Source organism: Dromiciops gliroides, chromosome 1 (assembly GCF_019393635.1).
Source record: "Dromiciops gliroides isolate mDroGli1 chromosome 1, mDroGli1.pri, whole genome shotgun sequence".
NCBI classification, from domain to species: Eukaryota; Metazoa; Chordata; class Mammalia; order Microbiotheria; family Microbiotheriidae; genus Dromiciops; species Dromiciops gliroides.
The window spans coordinates 49,378,435-49,397,343 of record NC_057861.1 but is presented as its reverse complement, the minus strand read 5'-3'; the positions used below and the strand labels follow the sequence as shown (position 1 = coordinate 49,397,343).

Here is an 18,909-nt window from a genome sequence, read left to right as displayed (position 1 = left end):
TGTTGAAAACTATCCTTACATGTAACTGGAAAATAATAAAATACTTTTATTAAATAAAAAAACTTAATTTAATTTAATAAAAGAAAAGAAATGACAAGGAAGGTGGCTTCAGAAAAACACAGCAAGACCTATATGAACTTATGCAAAGTGAAGCAAGAAGAACTGAGAGATCATTATGCACAATAACAGCAAGGTTGCAATGATGATCAACTGTGAAAGATTTGATTACTCTGATCAATACAATGATCCAAGATGATTCCAAAGGACTCATGATGAAAAATATGCTAGCCACCTCCAGAGAGAAAACTGATGAACTCTTGAGTGCAAATTGAAGTATAATTTCCTTACTCTATTTTTTATTTTTTGGCTTTGGGTTGTTTGGTTTTTTGTTTTTTGTTTTTGTTGGTTGGTTTTTTGGGGTTTTTTGTATTTGGCTAATATGGAAATGTTTTGCATTATTTTATGTGTGTAATTGATATATTGTTTGCCTTCTCAGTGGGTGGGAGGGAGGAAGAGAATCTGGGGGGAAGGTAACTTGTCCATGACTGATACCACACCCCAAGGCAAACTTGAACTTCATGAGGATTCTCTGTGGCAAAAACATCAAAACCTTGTAATTCTAAGGTTGTAAGTTGTATTGGTCACACATGTTCCCCCCATGGAGACTTGTTACCATTGGGCTATAAGTGTCTATGCTTCTTTACCATAGATTTTACATGATATGGGGCACTGTTTTGTTTGGCCTTAGAGACAAGAACTAGGAATGATGAAAAGAAACTACAAAGAGGAGAATTTAGGCTTACAGTCAGGAAAGCTTCCTAACAATTAGTGCTGTCCCATGGTGGAATAGGGTTCCTTTAGAGGTGGTGGGTCTCCAACTAAGAGGTCTTCAAACAGAATCTCAATTCCCACTTGTCAGATCCTCACCATTATGGATTGGATGAGATGTTTGGTGATGTCCCTCCCAACTCTCAAATACTGCAATATAGTGTCTTCCCTCTGAACTTATCTTCCCATGACTAATATGGTAATGTTTTACATAATTGCACATGTATAACCTATACTGATTGCTTGCAACCTTGGAGAGGGGGAGGGGAGGGAGGGAGGGAATGAGAGAGGGATAGAATTTGGAACTCAAAACTTTAAATAAATAAATAAACTTATCTTCCCAGAAGAAAAACTCAAGCTGTCAAAAAATTGAAAAAGTGAAAACTTAGGGACAACCATTGAAAATTGGGAAAATCAAACTGATTCTACTTCGTTGTTGATTTCATTTTGTATCACTGTCGACATTTTTGTAACTAAGTCATGTTTCATTTGTCTCAGAGTTTGGAAATTCATCTTTCCTCTAAACCACTCGCTATCTCTGAGTTAAGTTTAGAAGTCCAGTTCTCCTGCTAATCACTGTTCTATTCTTGCCTGCATCCTTAGAGGATACAGGTGGACACCAGGGAGTCTGGTCTGTTATCCAAGATAGTCTGGTCCACTGTTGCTAAACTGTCCTTGCAGGTGGACTCAAACAATGAACAATTCTCAGTGACAGGTTGGAAGGAGGGGTTGTTGCTGGCCCCTCATTCCCAATTTCCACCCAATCATATTATCCCTCACACCTGTGATGCTATAAGCTTTGTAACCAATCATACTGTATCTCCCATCTATGATGTTTGCCTTCTATTCTGAACTCTCCTCCTTTTGTCCATAAAAGAGAACTGTCCCTCTCATTCAGGGTTTTAACTTTTCAGGGGAGGCAGGGACTGTTTAATGGCAAATTCGCAGTTTGTCAATAAATTGATTGTGCTTAGAACTTTGTGCCTCAGTTTACCTTGATTCCAATCCTACCATCACCTTGCAGGACTTCCTAACAGTGAAGCTTCAGGCTTGAACCAGCAAGAAACTAGGAAAAATCTCCTTGAGGGGAGTGGTAACCTATGGGCAGTATGGCAGTGCCCTGGGAAGCAGGGGGAATTTAATCTGAAGTACCTCCCTCCAAACTACTTGGGAAACCATGAAATCCATGACGAATGCAAAATTCCTTCCCCTGAAATGCACATTTCATCCTTCCCAAGACATATGGTTGGGGAGGAGTTGGAGGGGAGAGAACACTTACAATAACTGTTATGCCTTCCCTTACTCCCTGATTCGGTTCTCTGTATCTCTTCATGTGCTATTTTGTTATCATTTTTAGAAGATGTGCACTCCTTCTGGAGGTGCCTGCCACAGATTTCTAGCAAGGTCTTTGCTTCTAACCTCTGACAGCTATGACTGATACTGTGACACAAGACCAAGAAATTTCCTAGGATTCTAAGACTGGGAAAGTTCTAAGCCTCTCCCCTACCAAAGGATACAATAATTTGGGGATGGGCGTGGGGAGGAATAGAGCAGAGGACAGTAGGGTTTGGGAGAGGGAAATCAAGGCAGGAATGGGGGCCAGATAGAGGCTGAAGGCCCCCCAGGGTATGGTGGAAAGGGTAACTTACCCTGCCCAGCCTCAAACTAGTCATGGGGAGGATGAAGGCTAACAGTGACCTGACAAATCAGGTCTGTAGGCAGCTGTACCCAGAGGGCTTGGGCCTCCTGGTCCTGAACTCAATGCCCAGCTGTTTTCTCCTTCTGTGCCTCTCTCCCCGGGCTGGAAAGGTAGGAAAAGCCAAGAAAGATAGGTGTGGTCAGGCAACCAGTCAATGCCAGTCTGGGTTAGGACTCTCCTCCCCCACCCTCTAGGGGAGTAGTTTCCAGACTATTTGACTGCATATGCCTATCAGAAAAACATTTTTGAGCATGGAATTTGTAGCAATATCTATATTCTTTATAAATGATATGTATATTGTTTTGGTTGTTCAGTCATGTCTGACTCTTTGTGATCCCATTGGGGGTTTTCTTGGCAAAGATACTGGAGTAGTTTGCTATTTCCTTTTCCAGCTCATTTTACAGATGAGGAAACTGAGGCAAACAGGATTAAGTGACTTGCCCAGGGTCACCCAGCCAATAAGTGTCTGCAGCTGAATTTGAACTCAGGTCTTCCTGCTCCGGGCCTGGCATTCTACCTACTGCACCACCTAGCTGTATTGCTACTGTACTTATAATCATATACATTAGAAAGCCTACACAAAAGTTGAAATGAAAAAGGATAAGATAAAGATGAAATAATCTGTGAACCTATAATCAATAGGAAGCCACGGAAATTTATTAAGTAGGGGGATTACATGGATAGACCTATATGCTTTAGGAAAACCATTTTGGCAGTGGTCTGGAGGAATGACTGCAGGCAGGAACACCAATTAGGAAGCTATTGCAATAGTCCAGGCAAAAGGTAAAGAGAACGGGAACTTAGGAGGTGTCTCTGCTAATCATGAAAAGGGAACAGATGATAAAGAGGTGTTATGGAGATAAAAATGCTAAGATCTGGCAACCAGACTTATATGTGGGGTCAAGGGGAGCAAGGAGTCAAGGATGACTCTGGGGTTATGAGAAGCTGGGTTACCAGAAGGATAGAGTAGTTCTCAACAGGGATATGGAAATCTGGAAGGTATGAGAAGTTTTGGTTCTGGGGGGGAAAGATGATGTAAAGGTATCTGTGGTGTAGAGATCCATCCATGCTTGCTCATCCTTCATGAGTCACCCTGTCCCACCCAAGATGAAAAGGGAGGTGGGGCACTGACTCACAGGTCAGTGCTCCCTAGCACAGAGCCCAGCCCTCCTAGGGGAGCCTACTACAACCATGAGTTAATGGGGGAGGAGGAATGGAATTTTCCCAATGGCCCTATACAAAATGCTACTTGGGGTACTCAGGTTGTAACTACCTGGGACACCATATCCCAGCTCAGAAGGTGAGAGGCGCCTTTGATGCTCCCTTCTGTATAGGGATGAACTACTTCTTGTCTAACTTTCCCAAGTCGCCCAAAGGCACAGTACAGTCAAGACCTGTTCACTAGCTGGTAAAGCAAGACCCAGACAAGCCACCTCCTGACCACACCACTACCAGGCATGTCTCAGTTCACAGCAACATTCATACATCTGGCGATTGAAATCTATGGTGACACAAAACATTGTGTGAATCTTCTCATTACTCACTTTCATCTGTGGACTGACCTCACTGTTATTTGGTCTGGGTTCATCCTCCAATGGTTAGCACCCCCTCCTACTCTCCCTATACCTAATTCTTTTCTTTTTTTTTTCTTTTTTTTTTCTTTTTTTTTTTTAGTGAGGCAATTGGGGTTAAGTGACTTGCCCAGGGTCACACAGCTAGTAAGTGTCAAGTGTCTGAAGCCAGACTTGAACTCAGGTACTCCTGAATCCAGGGCCGGTGCTCCATCCACTGCGCTACCTAGCTGCCCCCCCCCATACCTAATTCTGAACCTATACCTGCCAAAGGATGAACTCCCTTTTCTAATCTCAGTTGTCCACCCTCTCATTCCCATTCCTCTCCAGTGTCCCACTCCAGATCTATCTGACCTTTCCACTGTGCCCTCTGGAATGCCTGATCCATCATTAGCAAACATCCTTATACCACTTCCTCTCTTGTTCCTACATTCTGACAGTCATGATAACTGGCTCCCTCCTCCTGATATTGTATTCCTGGATTCCCTCTCCAGTAATGGTTGCATTTTCATTCATCCCCCACCCACCCACAACCCCCTCAAGGATTAATTGGTCCTTGCTAATCAGTACTACTCATACTCTCCTTCTACCATCTTTCACAACCTCTCACCCTTTGAAGTTCATTTATTCCATATGTGTCATTCAATACAGATTCTGGCACTATTATCTGCTGACCCTCAAAACATCATATCGCCTTCTCTCTCTCCCTCTCTTTCTCCCTCCCCCTCCCCCCCTCTCTCTCCCTCCCTCCCCTCCCTCCTCCCCCCCTCTCTCCCTCCCTCTCCTCCCTCCTCCCCCCCCTCTCTCCCCCCTCCCCCAATGACTTTGGTGCTTGCTCAGAGTTTTCTTCTCTGTCCCAAATCCTTCCATCATCCTAGGGAACTTCAATATGCATAATGACATTGCCTTTAAATACCCTAACTTCCCAGTTCTTCAATGACCATTCCACTTCAGCTCTATTGATTTTGCACTCATCCACATGTTCCACTCCCTTGATCCCATCCTCTCCTATCCTCTCCACTAGATCAGTTTCACCATTATCTCCACTCTCTTTAGTTTTCAATGTCTTCCTATCCACTGGTTCCTGCCCTGCTGCATGCAGACTTGCCTAAGTCTCCCCATCCTTAACAAATCCTTACTAGATGCTGCCCAGTTTCCCTGCTGTCTGCTTCCCATTCTCAGCCAGATACCTTGAAAAAGCTGTCGACAATCAGTGCTTTCACTTCCTCTCTCTCCTCTAAAGCCTCAGCACGCTGGCTTCTGCCCTCAACATTCAACTAACATTGCTTTCTTCAGAATTACCAAAGATCTCCCAAGAATAGCTAAAAATAGCATTTACTTAGCGTTTCGAGGTTTGCAAAGTACTTTACAACTATTATCTCATTTTATCCTCACAACTCTTTGATGTAGATACCATTATTCCCCATCGCATGGACAAGGAAACTGAGGTTGAAAGAGGTTAAGAGACTTGTCCAGGGTCATGCAGCTAGTGTCTGAGACAGAACTGGAACCCAGTTCTTCCTAACTCTGCCTCTACTCAATCCTTATCCTGGTTACTCCTGCAGATTTCACACTTTGGACTGGCTTCTCTGAGACACTCTCTCTTTGGCTTCATGAACCTACACTCTGTGGGTTTGCTCCTTTCTCAGTGTTTTGTTTTGTTTTGGGGGGCTGGTTCTTCATTCACATCATGATCCCTGTATATATCCCACAAGGCTCTCTCCAACCTAGGTTCTCTTCTCTTTTCCCTCTATACTCTCTCATTCAGTAATCTTATTAGCTCCTATGGATTTGGTTATTATCTCCAGTCAAGGGATTCCAGTATTTATATATCCAAGCCCTAATCTCTCTCCTGAATTCTACTCTCACATCATTTGGACATTTCAAACTTAATGACTGTTGGTGTTCAGTCATTTTCAGTCATGTATGACTCTTTGTGACCCCATTGGGGGTCTTCTTGGCAAAGATAATGCAGTAGTTTGCTATTTCTTTTCCTAGCTCTTTTTTTGTTTTTTTTTGCAGGGCAATGGGGGTTAAGTGACTTGCCCAGGGTCACACAGCTAGTAAGTGTCAAGTGTCTGAGACTGGATTTGAACTCAGGTACTCAGGAATCCAGGGCCAGTGCTTTATCCACTGCGCCACCTAGCTGCCCCCTCTAGCTCATTTTACAGATGAGAAAAATAAGGCAAACAGGGTTAAGTGACTTGCCCAGGGTTGCACAGCTAGTAAGTGTCTGAGGCAAGATTTGAACTCAAGAAAATGAGTCTTCCTGATGCCAGGCTTGGCACTCTATCCACTGTGCCACCTACTTTTGCTTCTACACAGGTACATTTGAGTCTTCAGGAGAAATGGTTTCCAATAGTAAGATGAAGAAGGTGGCTTGAAATCACTGCCCAGAGTGTCAAAGCAAATAGAGTGCTAAACCCAAAGTCAAGAAAACCTGGGATCAAATCCAGTCTCAGACACTGGCTGTGTGACTGTGGGCAAGTCACTTCAGCTGTTTGCCTCATTTCCTTAACTGTAAAATGGAAATGATAATAGCACCTACCTTGCAGGGTTGTTGTGAGGATTAAATAACATTTGTAAAAAGTGCATAAGAAGGGGCAGCTAGATGGTGCAGTGGATAGAGCACCGGCCCTGGATTCAGGAGGACCTGAGTTCAAATCCGGACTCAGAAACTTAACACTGACTAGCTGTGTGACCCATGGCAAGTCACTTAACCCCAACAGCCTCACCAAAAAAAAAAAAAAAAGTGCATAAGAGTGGATAGAGCACCATCCCTAGACCATTGAGTTCAGGACCAGGAGGCCCTAAGTTCAAATATGACTTCAGACACTTACTAGCTGTGTAACCCTGGGCAAGTCACTTAACCCCAATTGCCTTCCCACAAAAGCACATAAGACAGTAGGTGCTATATAAATGCTTATTCCTCTTCCCCACTACTATGTCTTTAAAAGCCACAAGACAACAATCAGAGGCAGCTCACTCCCAATTGTGCATATGCAGAAGGCTACCCCAAAGTCTCTCTCATCTTCTATCTGTATCCTCAATCTTGTCTTTCTTCCTCAATGTGAATAGAAAAAGCCAAAGAACTTAATCAAACATATAGATTAAAGCGAGTGAAAATTAAAATACAACATGTGGTTTGGCTCTTTTAGGAGGCTGAGCACAAACTTCTGCCCTTGCTGCTGCCAAAGTTTGGGGTTTCTCCTTTCCCCAGAAAGGCAGTGTGCTAAGTTTGATATCACCAGACCCAAGTTCGAATCCTGGTTCTGCCACAAACTACCCGTGTGAGCTGGAACAAGTCATTTTTAATCTCACTGGGCCTCATCTGTAAAATGAGGGGGTTGGATTCTATAACCCAGAAGGTTCCAATGCTCTGTGTTTCTTTTCTATGTCCTCCCTCTCTGCTCAGAGCAGAGACAGATGTACTGAAAGGCCTTTGTAGAAAAGTGCTGTGAAGTACTTTGGGCCTCAGTTATCACAGGAAGAGATTCTATACCACATTCCACACCATCCCACCTCCTGGCTGATAGCTAGGAGAAACCTCTTATCCAGAAAATTCCTCCAGCAACCCTAGGGGCAGATACCTGAGTCTTTCCTCAGTGTCCCAGGTATTCCAAGAGTAGAAGCCCAGCACTGAGGGGGAAAAAAAGCATTACTTTTTTTTTTCTTTTTCTTTCTTTTTTTCTTAAAGGTCCTCGCAGGGAACCAAACCTGGCAGTTGTCTTTCATGGTGGACTTGACTTTATTCTGGGCAGCTGAGTGGTGCCATGGTGTACCAGGTTTGGAATCAGGAAGTCTCAAGTTCCTGAGTTCAAATCTGGCCTCAGACGTGTCCTAACTGTGTAACCTTGGGCAAGTCATTTCACCCTGTTTGCCTCAGTTTCCTCATTTATAAAATGAGCTGAAGAAGGACATGGCAAACCCCTACAGTATCTCTGCCAAGAAAATTCCCCAAGAGTAGGGTCATGAATAGTTGGGCATGACTGAACAACAAGAACAAAAGATTTTATTCTTCATTTCTCTCTTTAGTGCCTAAAAGATCCATAAAAATGCAGGAGTGAAAAAAACAGGCCAAAACAGAATAGTTTTTCAGATAAAGATTATATTCATAATATAAAATGTGAAGGTCTGCACAGTACCTTGCATGGTTTTCAGACTGGGGCTACTTCCATTCATATGGGTACAATTCTAACTCAGGCTTCAGTGAGCTTATGTCTGTTTTTATTTATTTACTTGTTTATCTATTTATCTATTTATTTTTACGGGGCAATGAGGGTTAAGTACTTGCCCAGGGTTACACAGCTAGTAAGTGTCAAGTGTCTAAGGCTGGATTTGAACTTAGGTCCTCCTGAATCCAGGGACAGTGCTTTATCCACTGCGCCACCTAGCTGCCCTTACGTCTGTTTTGTTTTGTTTTGTTTTGTTTTTTAGTGAGGCAATTGGGGTTAAGTGACTTGTCCAGGGTCACACAGCTAGTAAGTGTTAAGTGTCTGAAGCCAGATTTGAACTCAGGGACTCCTGACTCCAGGGCTGGTGCTCTATCCACTGCGCCACCTAGCTGCCCCCCCACTTATGTCTGTTTTTAAAGCACACACTGACTATATGTTCCCCTGTGGTAAATAAGAGGAAAAGCCAGAGTCCTGGCCTTGAGGAGCTCACAGTCTTTCCACAGGGATAAGACTCACTAAACCATTCACAATATCCCTAGGTTCCCTGGGAGTATAGATATGGTTGGTTGGTAAGTTAAGTTGGGGCCAAAGCTTAGAAGACCTTGAATGTCAGTCAAAAGAGTCTGGACACTTAACACTTACCAGCTATGTGACCCTGGGCAAGTCACTTAACCTCAATTGCCTCACTAAAAAAAAAAAAAAAAAATCAAGTGAGAGTAACTGGGGGGAGAAGTTGTTGTTCAATCTTGTCCAACTCTTCTTTCTCCAGCTCATTTTACAGACAAGGAAATCCAGGCAAACAGGGTAAAGTGACTTGCCCAGGGTCACACAGCTAGCAAGTGTCTGAGGCTGGATTTGAACTCAGGTCTCCCTGACTCCAGGCCTGGCACTCCATCCACTGTGCCACCCAGCTGAACGATCCTCTCATTAATAATGGAAAAGGCCTGATAGGATTTAATCTCTTACATTGACTTTATAGTCCCCAAAACATTCTAATATACCTTATCTCACAAGAGTCCTTTAAGGATGGCTCGAGATTAGCCTCAGACATTCAGAGCTGACATGTATCTAGTTCCTACTCTACCCCCAAATTCCAGGGGCCCAATTTCAAAGGATCTAGAAGCCCAGAGAAACAACCTGCCCAAGATCAGGCATTAAAGGAGAGCCCAACTTCCCTTATTCCCGCCGCAGAGCTTGTTCTCTGCACATCACACACTGGGTCCTCTTTTCACTATATTCTGCTGCTCTCAATTGGTAGAGACAGGAAGTCCATAATGCATCCAGCCTATGTGACTGGAAAGTCAATAGGGGGCCAGTTAGAGTGGAAAGAACCCTGGAAGCTGGCCACCACCTTGAACCTGGGTAACCCCCTCTGGGTTGGCTTTACCACCAGGCCTTGACGGAAGAGGTCTTCCTCACTCTCTTCCTCACCTCCATCTACCTGAATCCCCAGCTTCCTTCAAGGCCTAGCTCGGGTCCCATCTTCTACATGAGGCCTCTACTCATCGCCCCAAATGTTAACATTCTCTCCCTCTGTTCCTTCAACAGGATTCAAGTTAGAGTTTTTGACTTTGTATGCCCTAGTACAACATCTTGCACGAAGCAGGTGCTTAATACCCTTACCTACCTCACAGGACTGCTGTAAAGACATGAGATAATGTATATAAATACTGCAAAACCATTCAATCCAAACATCCCATTATTATCGAAATAGAGAGGTTTCCACCAAAGTCCTGCACCAACAATTCATGCAGAGTGTGGAGTTGACCTTGAGTTCCACAACAAAGGAGCTCCAATGGGTCCCATCTATCAAAATGGAAGCAATTCCATATACAGACCCAATGCTGGGTTCTGCCGCCCATCTGGAGAAGCCCACCTAAGTCCAAAGAGAGAGCTCTTCATCTGGGTGGCTATGGCAGAAGGAATCCATCTTAGCACCTCATAAAGACTATTTACTAGTGGGTTGTGATCTGCCTCCAAGGGGCAACATCTACCCCAACAAAACCACAGATAAAGTGCTGAAGAGGAGCTCAGGGGATTGGGAATAGGAAGGAAGTCACCTCTCTGCATAGCGCTCTATACCAGCACGACCTCTGAAAAGGTCCTCTGACTTTCCACATGCCAAATAAGTGTTTACAAGCTCTACCTGTTCATTGTATCATATGGTCCACCCGGCAGTACCTGTGAAATGAGTGTTTTACAGACGAGGAGACTGAGGCTCAGGAAGTTTCACTGCAGTACAGGCACACACACCTGGTGCTAGAAGTAGGAATCACAGATCTTTTCTGATTCCAAATCTGGCATCCTTTCCATTGCTATGCTACTTTTCCCACCAAACCCCTTGGGAATCAGCAAGGTCAGGTTGGCTGAGTAACCTTAGACAAGTCAATTCCTCTTTCTGGACCTATTTACTTTTGAAAAGTAAGGTTCTTATCAGTTCTGACTTTCTATATCCTAAGATCCCTCCACTTCCGTGGTTTTTAAATTCTTGGTAAAAGCCCAGATCTCCATGGGAGGGACCCTGTCAAAGATGGCCCCAGGGTGACACCTAATGGTCACTGAGGGAAATTTCCTCCCAATAGCCCAACCTTGTTCATTGACCTGGAGCCAACACCCTGATAGAGGTACCCAGTCTTTCAAATCCCTCTCACCTTGACCCTATGAATAACTCTATATACATATACATACACATATATGCATATATACACACATGTACACATATACACATGTACCTGTTTGTCCTTCATTCTCAGAGGACTGTGACATCACGAGGTTACTGGCAGTGAATTGGATTTGAGGAAGGGCTGTGCATTCACCAGGCTCACTCTCTTCTTCACAGCCATCTGAGTCTGGTGGCAAGATATATGTCAGGGCGACTGGAGATGGCCCCAAATATTTAAGACAGTTGGGGTTAAGTGATTGCCCCAAGGTCACACAGCTATTTAAGTGTCAAGTGTCTGAGGCTGGATTTGAACTGAGGTCCTCCTGCCTCCAGGGTCAATGCTCTATCCACTCTTATGGGGGACCTAGCTGCCCCCGCACATGTACCTACACACGCATATATATATATATATATGTATGATGAAACAGCTGGGGAGAGACTGTGGCATGATCAGTTGCCAGGCTGCCAAGCGAAGGTTTCCTCAGTCTTTACTGTACCATATTCACCAAATCCAGGCTCCTTCCCCCCTCTCTTCCCAATCCAAATAATCAAAGAACCTAAGCTTCATAAGGGATGTGGGAGATTGAGTCCAACTCCCTTGCACAACGCATGAAAACTTTTGGAATATCTGAATGGTCCCCAGGCTTGATCCCCAGTGACAAGAAATGCATTCCTTCCCAAGACAATCCATTCCCTGGTCCTAATTGGTAAGTTTTTCTACAGAGTTGAAATTGTTCCCCTGTAACTTATTCGTTTTTCTGTCTCATTATACACAGGCATAGTATTCTAGTAAGAACCACCCTGGACTTGCATTCAATCCTGGCTCTGTCCCTCACTCACCTGGATCCTGAGGACACCCTTTACAACACAGCCACCTTCACAGGTGAAGATAAAATGAAAATTTATGAAGAAAAAAAAGCACTTTTGCTACTTAAGGAATAAGCTATTATAGAACAAATCTGCTCACTCTCTCGTGTCCCAGTTCTTCAAATGATTTGAAGATAGCGATCCTCACACACTTCAATTCTTTCTTCTCCAGGCTCAATACCCCCAGTTCCTTCAATTAATTCCCACAGAACAGTTTCAAGACTACAACTCCAAATTGATTTCCTGCAAACCAGTGGCATGACTGAGATCTCCCCATTGCCCTCCTCTCCTTTGCCTCCTCCTAGATTCTGGTTTCCTTTGAGACTCAGTTCAAGAACTACCCTTGCGGGGAGTCTTCTCTTCAGGCCACCTTCCACTGATTCTGTATTTAACTTCTATGGATTGAGTCAGGTATATGTTGTCTCCCTCATTAACACGAGCACTCCTTGAGAGCAGTTGGTTTTTAAAATGTTTTCTTTGTATCCCCAGTGTTTAGTATAGTTCCTAGCAGATATTAAGTGCTCAGTAAATGTTTATGATTGATGTAGGATTAGAAGTCCCAACAAGGTCACTGGTCAAGGATGACTGGTAGGGGGTGCGCAAAATCTAAGCCCATTTTTTCCCTTAATGAAATGCCTCTGGAAAGGCCTATTATATTTTGGGATCAGTCAATGGGGCCCCTTTGTCGAAGCCAGCCTCTGCACCTGTCACACCAAGACACCAAACAATTTCCTCAGGTCAGTCTTTCTTCACTAACTTGACTCGACATCTGACAACTGGCCTCTGGCAGTCTCTTCCCCATTCCTGCTTTGCCAGCGTCGAGAAATAAGTCCAAAGGGGCCAGAGCATTTAGGAACAAAATTTATTCCAATTTGAAACAGAGAATTTATTTCAGGAGAAAGATATGAAAATCAATTTCCATCAGGTAATTCTGGAATAAGGAGTCAGGGCCTGACATCAGAGCAAACTCCTGCTATCTCACCTAGCTGGAAGCCACAGGCACCCACGTGGCTAGCTGGCTGGCACTCGGGCCATCCCTTCTGCCCCGCCCCTCTACCCTCCCCCCACCCCAACACTCACAACAATACATGCATTTCAAATGACAAGGTTTAAAAAACAGCATCTTATATAGTATCTTTTTAAATAGGTTAATGTTTAAATTGTCTTAAATCAGGATTGTAGAATATACAAGTATTACCAAATAATTTCCACCACATTGGCACTTTTAAAGAATCTCGTGCACTACTATGAGGGGGCATTGGCACAACTATACTTCTTTAGAAAAAAGAGGGGGTGCTGCAGTAGATTTTATCTTTGTTGGGAACTTGGAACACCTGGATTCAGCAATGACAGAATAAAATGGTCAGCACACTCCAGAAGCATTTGAGAAAAATGCAGTTTATCAAGTGATGATTAAAAAAAAACCACACACACACATACAAACACACACACACACACACACACATACATACATACATACAGGAGGGGTACCTGGGAGGGGCAGTATGGCAGAGTGGTGCCCCACCCAGCTAAAAGCAAAGCCAACATCATTGAGAGGCAAAAAGTCAAAAGGTTTGGCTTGGGCAAGAGGAGAAACAAAGAGAAGCTGGCAGAGATGGACAATCTGGAGCCTTGGGCACTGGATTTTTATGGAATGATGTGGAAAAATAGATTGGCCTCACAGTGGGTCACCTTCTTTCCTGCCTCTCTCCCTGATCAGGTTGGCATGCTAGCATTGGTAGCCAGCTAAACCGTATGTCCTCAGTAGGGCAAAAGGGATATGGGGAAGGAATCCAGAAAACAACAGAAGGTAGGGTTTTGGGAGGTGGTCATAGGTTCCCACTCTATGACTGTCTTTCACATTCCCACTCCTCTCCTCGTGCACACTCTCCACCTCCTCTTGCCTGGAAAGGAACAGGTGTCTGGTTTTGAGTTTGGCACTTTCTGATGAGTGGGCATATTGGAAAATTCAGTAACTCAAACAAGGGGGCTGCACCAGTGGGGTAAGAATGTTTACCAATCCGTCAGACTTGGGTCCCTAGGATATGCTTGGAGAATCCCCAGAGATACATGATCTGCACCAGAACTAAACATTTACCCCTTTCTCCTCTTGGGCAGCAGGGCCCCCAGACAATTTCCTATCCCTTCTCTGGATGGCGAGTGGTGCTGAAATAACAACACACAGCATTCCCTACCAAATAAAAATGCATCCAATTCCATCAAGGCTCATGAAATCTCTACTGCATCAAGGGCCCCCTCTCTGGAGCCACTCAAGAACCTGAGGGGTTAGGGCAACCTGTCCTATTTGCTATCCTTCTACTTTTGGGGTCCTGAGTTTCCTGGTGTAGGTCCACCGCCAGCAATGGACCCCATGCCAGCCACTGGTACAAAAGGGGTCAAAAAGGAATGGGGCTTAGCACCATCTGCTCCCTAAGGAAGCTATTTGGACTCACCCCAAGAAGTTGGGTTTGTTTGGTGTATGGTTTAGGTTTCTGGTAAAAATCCTCTTATATGATTTCATGCTACAAAAAGACCTTTTTTGGCATAGATACGAGAGGGAAACTGGTTCCAAGCAGCTAGTCACCCCTAAATAGGATTAAAACTAGACAATCAGGAATGTGGCTGTTGTCTCAGATGCCGGCCTTGGTGTCCTTAGGCATGAGGCTACTGAACTAAAAGGCCGAGTTCTTCTGGGCAGGCGCTGATGGTGTGCTGCCTCCCACACTGCTTTCTGAGATGCAACACTGAAGTCCCTTGCCTCATTTATACCAAAAGGCAGGAAGGAGGACTGAAGGGATGAAGAGGGGTGGAGGAGGGAGGAAGAAAGGGGGGAAAAAACATGACAGCCAAAAGAAATGAAACAAACCACGCAACAGACTACTTGAAGTGTAAGCTCCAGACTTAGTGTTATGGATCAAAGGCATCTCCGGCGGTTCATTTCCCGTTACGTTTTGTGCAAAAAAACACTGAAGTAGTGTTCAGTCTACAATAAAACGATAAAGCCACTCTCCCCTTCCCTCCCCCTTGGGGAAAAAAAAAGAGAAGAGAGAAAGAAACCCGAACTGGGATGCCTTCTTTCAAACAGTCTGCTTTGGGGGAAGGGGTTCTTCATGCTCCATCCACCAGGGTTGGTCCTAAGTGCTATTGAAGCAGGGCACAATCCTGCCGGCAGCAAGGGCACGGATTTCCCATTGCTTCCAGCGGAGATGTCCCTCGGCTATTGGGTGCTGCTGTCTTCCTCAGTGGAAACCTAGGAAGGCATTGGCATTTGGCACCTCTATTGGCCTCAGCTTCAAAAGGACCCAAGTGAAACACTGGCTTCCTTTGGCACCTGGGATTCAGGCTGATCTGCAAGCCCTGGGTGTCCATTATGGTCCTAAGGCACCCAGCTTTCTTGCCTCAACAGCCTGATTCTGACTTTGGCAATGCCTGTAGACCCACCTCCCCTGGGGGGGGGAAAAGTGCCTGTGCTGCCCCCGACCTCCAGGCACGGGCAGCTCTGAACAGCAATCTGTGCAAGTGCTTTGACAAGGAGCCGCCAATGACTACTGAGCAGCCACATCGGACTCTCAAGTACAGGCCTGAGAAGCTTCTGAAGAGGTCCTCTTTCCTTCCAATAAAAAAGACGATTCCTTCCTTGTTCCCTCGAGATCACTTAAAAGAACACCCCTCCTGCTCATCTCCCCTGGACGGGCCAGACCGAGCCCCTGGGATCTGTACAGTTGCATGGCCTGACACAGGCCCTTCTGAGAAACCTCAGGCCTGGCCAGAGCTGCGTGTGAACGATCTGATTCCCCTGCCAAGGGAAGCAGCGTGCTAAAAAGCCAAAAGCAAAGGTGGGAGCTCAGGAACCCCGAGGAAAACCTTCAAACCAACCACAAGACTTTGGTGTTAGATGTGTGTGCTGAATCCCTCGGAACACTGGAACATCTTCACCACACCAAGAGGGGAGGCTTGGGGAAAGGGGCTGCTACCCGCTTACAAACGAGGAGGGCACAGCTTGGGAGATTCTTTTCCATCAACAGAGCATATATGAGTATTCCCCCCACCCATACCCACCCACCAAAAAAAAGACACAGTCAGGCACTTCCCAAGGGTTGGCAGCTGTTGCTTGGCCAAGCTCCCACCTTTTGGAGCCCATCGAACAAAAATACAGCCTGTAGCAAACTATATATAGAACATCAATAACTTAAAAAAAGAAGAAAAATCACAGTCTCCGTATCTTTTATAATCAAGAAGAAAGGAAAAATAATTTTTAAAAACCCAGACTATATTCTATGATGCATTGAAGGCGGCAGGGGGATGGCTTGTTGGGGTCTGTTGGTCATTGGATGGGTGGGGGCTTTTGCTTCCATTCTTGGGAGGAACACCACTCCCCAACCCCAACATCATCACAGTGGGCTGTGGAGCCTGGACCAAGCAGGGAAGAGGGAAGCAAGCAGGTCTGGTGATCTCGACAGAGGCCCCCTGGAGCTCAGGGAGGGGGAGGGGGTTGTATTGGTTCCCCCTGCCCCCAATAAGTTCAGTGAGTCCATAAAACTTGGCCAAGAGGTGGGAACTTGTAACCGAAAATAGGGTAGAGTTTTTTGCTTAGTTTTTGTTTTGTTGTTTTTTTTTTAAAAAAAGCGAGCGACAAAAAATCGAGCCCACGAGAAGGCCGCCTTTGCTGTTGGCAAAAGGTGAAGAGGTGCACAAGGTGTGGAGAAGAGTGAAGTGTATCCCCTGATAACTGTGAAATAAAAGCCATTTGTTAAAAATATGAAAAAAAAAAATCAACTACTCCTGTGGACAGAGACATGAGATCCAAGGTAACACTGAGCAAAATTCGCCACTCCACAGATCAGACAATTGGCAATCATTACATCATTAAAAAGTAAAGATATTTTTTCCTGTAATTTTTTTTTTCCAAAAAAAAAAAAAAAAAAGAATTTTTTTTTGGTCTTTTTCTTCACGTCGAGGCCTCTTAGGAGAGAAAGCAGGGTCAGACCAAGTTATATTCTTTCAGATTGAGCTGTAGGATGGTGTCTTTGACAGCAGCAAAGACAAAGCGGATGTTCTCCGTGTCTGTGGCACATGTAAAGTGAGAGTAGATGATTTTGTCGCTGTCTGGGTTTAAATCCACAAACATCTTGAGGATAAACTCCCTGGCCGCCTGGGCATCCCTCTGTGGTCCTAAAACAAGGATAAGGCAAAGAGGGCAAAGGGGTCAGTTATATTCACAAGCCAAGAGTCTTCAGGAAATAGATTCCAATATACCTTTCTAGATGCCAATGTAGGCCCTCCCTCCGGATTGGCAATGTGGCAATAATTCCATTCCATTCAATCAGAAGTTAAGATATGTATGCCGAACACTGTTCCAGGCACAGAACGTGGTGGGGCTAGTGCCTCTTGTGCCACTAAACTGGAATAAGTCATTTAACCACCCTGGAATTCAATTTCCCCATCTGTAAAATAAGGGAGTGGGCTTTTGTATCTCTAAGGTTCCTTTTGCCTCTAACAGTCTAAATTCTTTGTTCTAGGGCAGGGCTGCTTAACCTTTTTTTGGGGGGGGCCTCCTGAATTCCTTTGGCAGTCTAGTAAACCTTTCTCAGAACAAAGTTTTCAAATTATTGAAAGAAATGCTCAATTTCAGCTAGATGTTAATAAAAATAAAGATGCAAATTTATTTTCCTCATTCGAGTTTACACATCGCTGAATTCTATCCATAGATCCCTTACATGAATCCCACATTAAGAACCATGGTTTTTTTTTTTTTTTTTGAGGCAATTGGGGTTAAGTGACTTGCCCAGGGTCACACAGCTAGTAATTGTTAAGTGTCTGAGGTCATATTTGAACTCAGGTCCTCCTGAATCCAGGGCTGGTGCTCTATACACTGTGCCACCTAGCTGCCCCAAGAACCATGTTTTGAAGCATCTTCGACCACCAACATTCTATGCTCTAGGATGTCTCTGAGCCTAGCTTGGTCTATGATTCTATAAAATTCTAGTGAAACTGACATTTTCCAAGTCTTCCATCAAACTAATTCTCTCAAAAGTCTAGCTCCATAATAGTCAGTACTAATTCTGAAACAACAACCAAAAAACAAAACAAAACAACCCACACCACCCCACACTGAGATCATAAAAACCTGAACTTTATGAATGTCCTCTGACTTCTCTGTCTCTAACCATCCCACACTTCACTTCTCCTCTCCCAACAAACCACCTCATCTTGACACAACCTACTGTCTGTTGTCCAGCTGGGTCCTATTCTCAGTTCACTTGTCTGGGATTTCACTTCTCTGATCCATCTTCTCCTTTCTTTGGCACCGAGACTAAAAAGTTTTAAAGTATGGGAAACAAGCAAGATGACCCAGATATCTGAATGCAGGGAAGCAGATGACTTCATAAATAGGTTTTACTGAGACTTGGTCAAATAAGACCCATGACTAGATCATGGAGCTAGAAGAATATTTCTTATTCAAATAAAACAGGAGAGGTTAAAAAGTGGGGCAGAGGGGAAGGAAGATTAGTACCATATAACAGGAAGATATTCTGTATAACGAAATCCAAGGGCATTGAGCAAAGCTCAATGGATGCAAAAGCAGAAGCAATTGTATCACTGTAGTATATCAGAGACCACCCAGCTAGAACTAAGAATTATATGAAGGATTTGGGAAACAAATTATAAGATTGGCACAAAGGCATGATTTAGAAATGATGGGAAATGTCAACAGCAGGAGAGTAATCTCCCCCCACAATAAAGTAGGTAATAAAATTGATCTGCATTAATTAATTTCACCCTTAAAAAAGTAAAAGAACCAACAAGAGAAAATTACATTCTAAATCTGATTTCATGAGGAAAAATTAGTTACTGGGTAGAAATGATGAGAATTTTGAGAAGAAGTGACCATTCCATCTTAGAATTTGTGAAAAAGAAGGAAAGCAGGACAGCCTTGGGGAGTTAAAAGTTCAATGGGCTGAGAGAGAAAATAAGTTGGATCTCATGGACTCAGATTTTACAAAGAAATTCAGGTCAGAAGGGATAAAGAAGCTCTCATGAATCAAATTTTGAGGATGAATAGAAAAAATTCCAACGAGGAAGAAAAGGGGGAGTTGTTTAAAGACA

At 44.2% G+C, this 18,909-nt stretch overlaps 1 protein-coding gene across 1 annotated transcript in view; it reads right to left on the bottom strand.

Annotated features, from left to right (window-relative positions):
- Nucleotides 1-12,650: 12,650 nt before the first annotated feature.
- Nucleotides 12,651-18,909, bottom strand: part of GNA11 (G protein subunit alpha 11) — a 79,942-nt gene continuing 73,683 nt past the window's right edge. Inside the window, exon 7 of the mRNA XM_043994619.1 lies at nt 12,651-16,974. Coding sequence (XP_043850554.1) covers nt 16,784-16,974 — 191 coding nt within the window. The 3' untranslated portion in view covers nt 12,651-16,783. The remainder of the gene's footprint in view (nt 16,975-18,909) is intronic.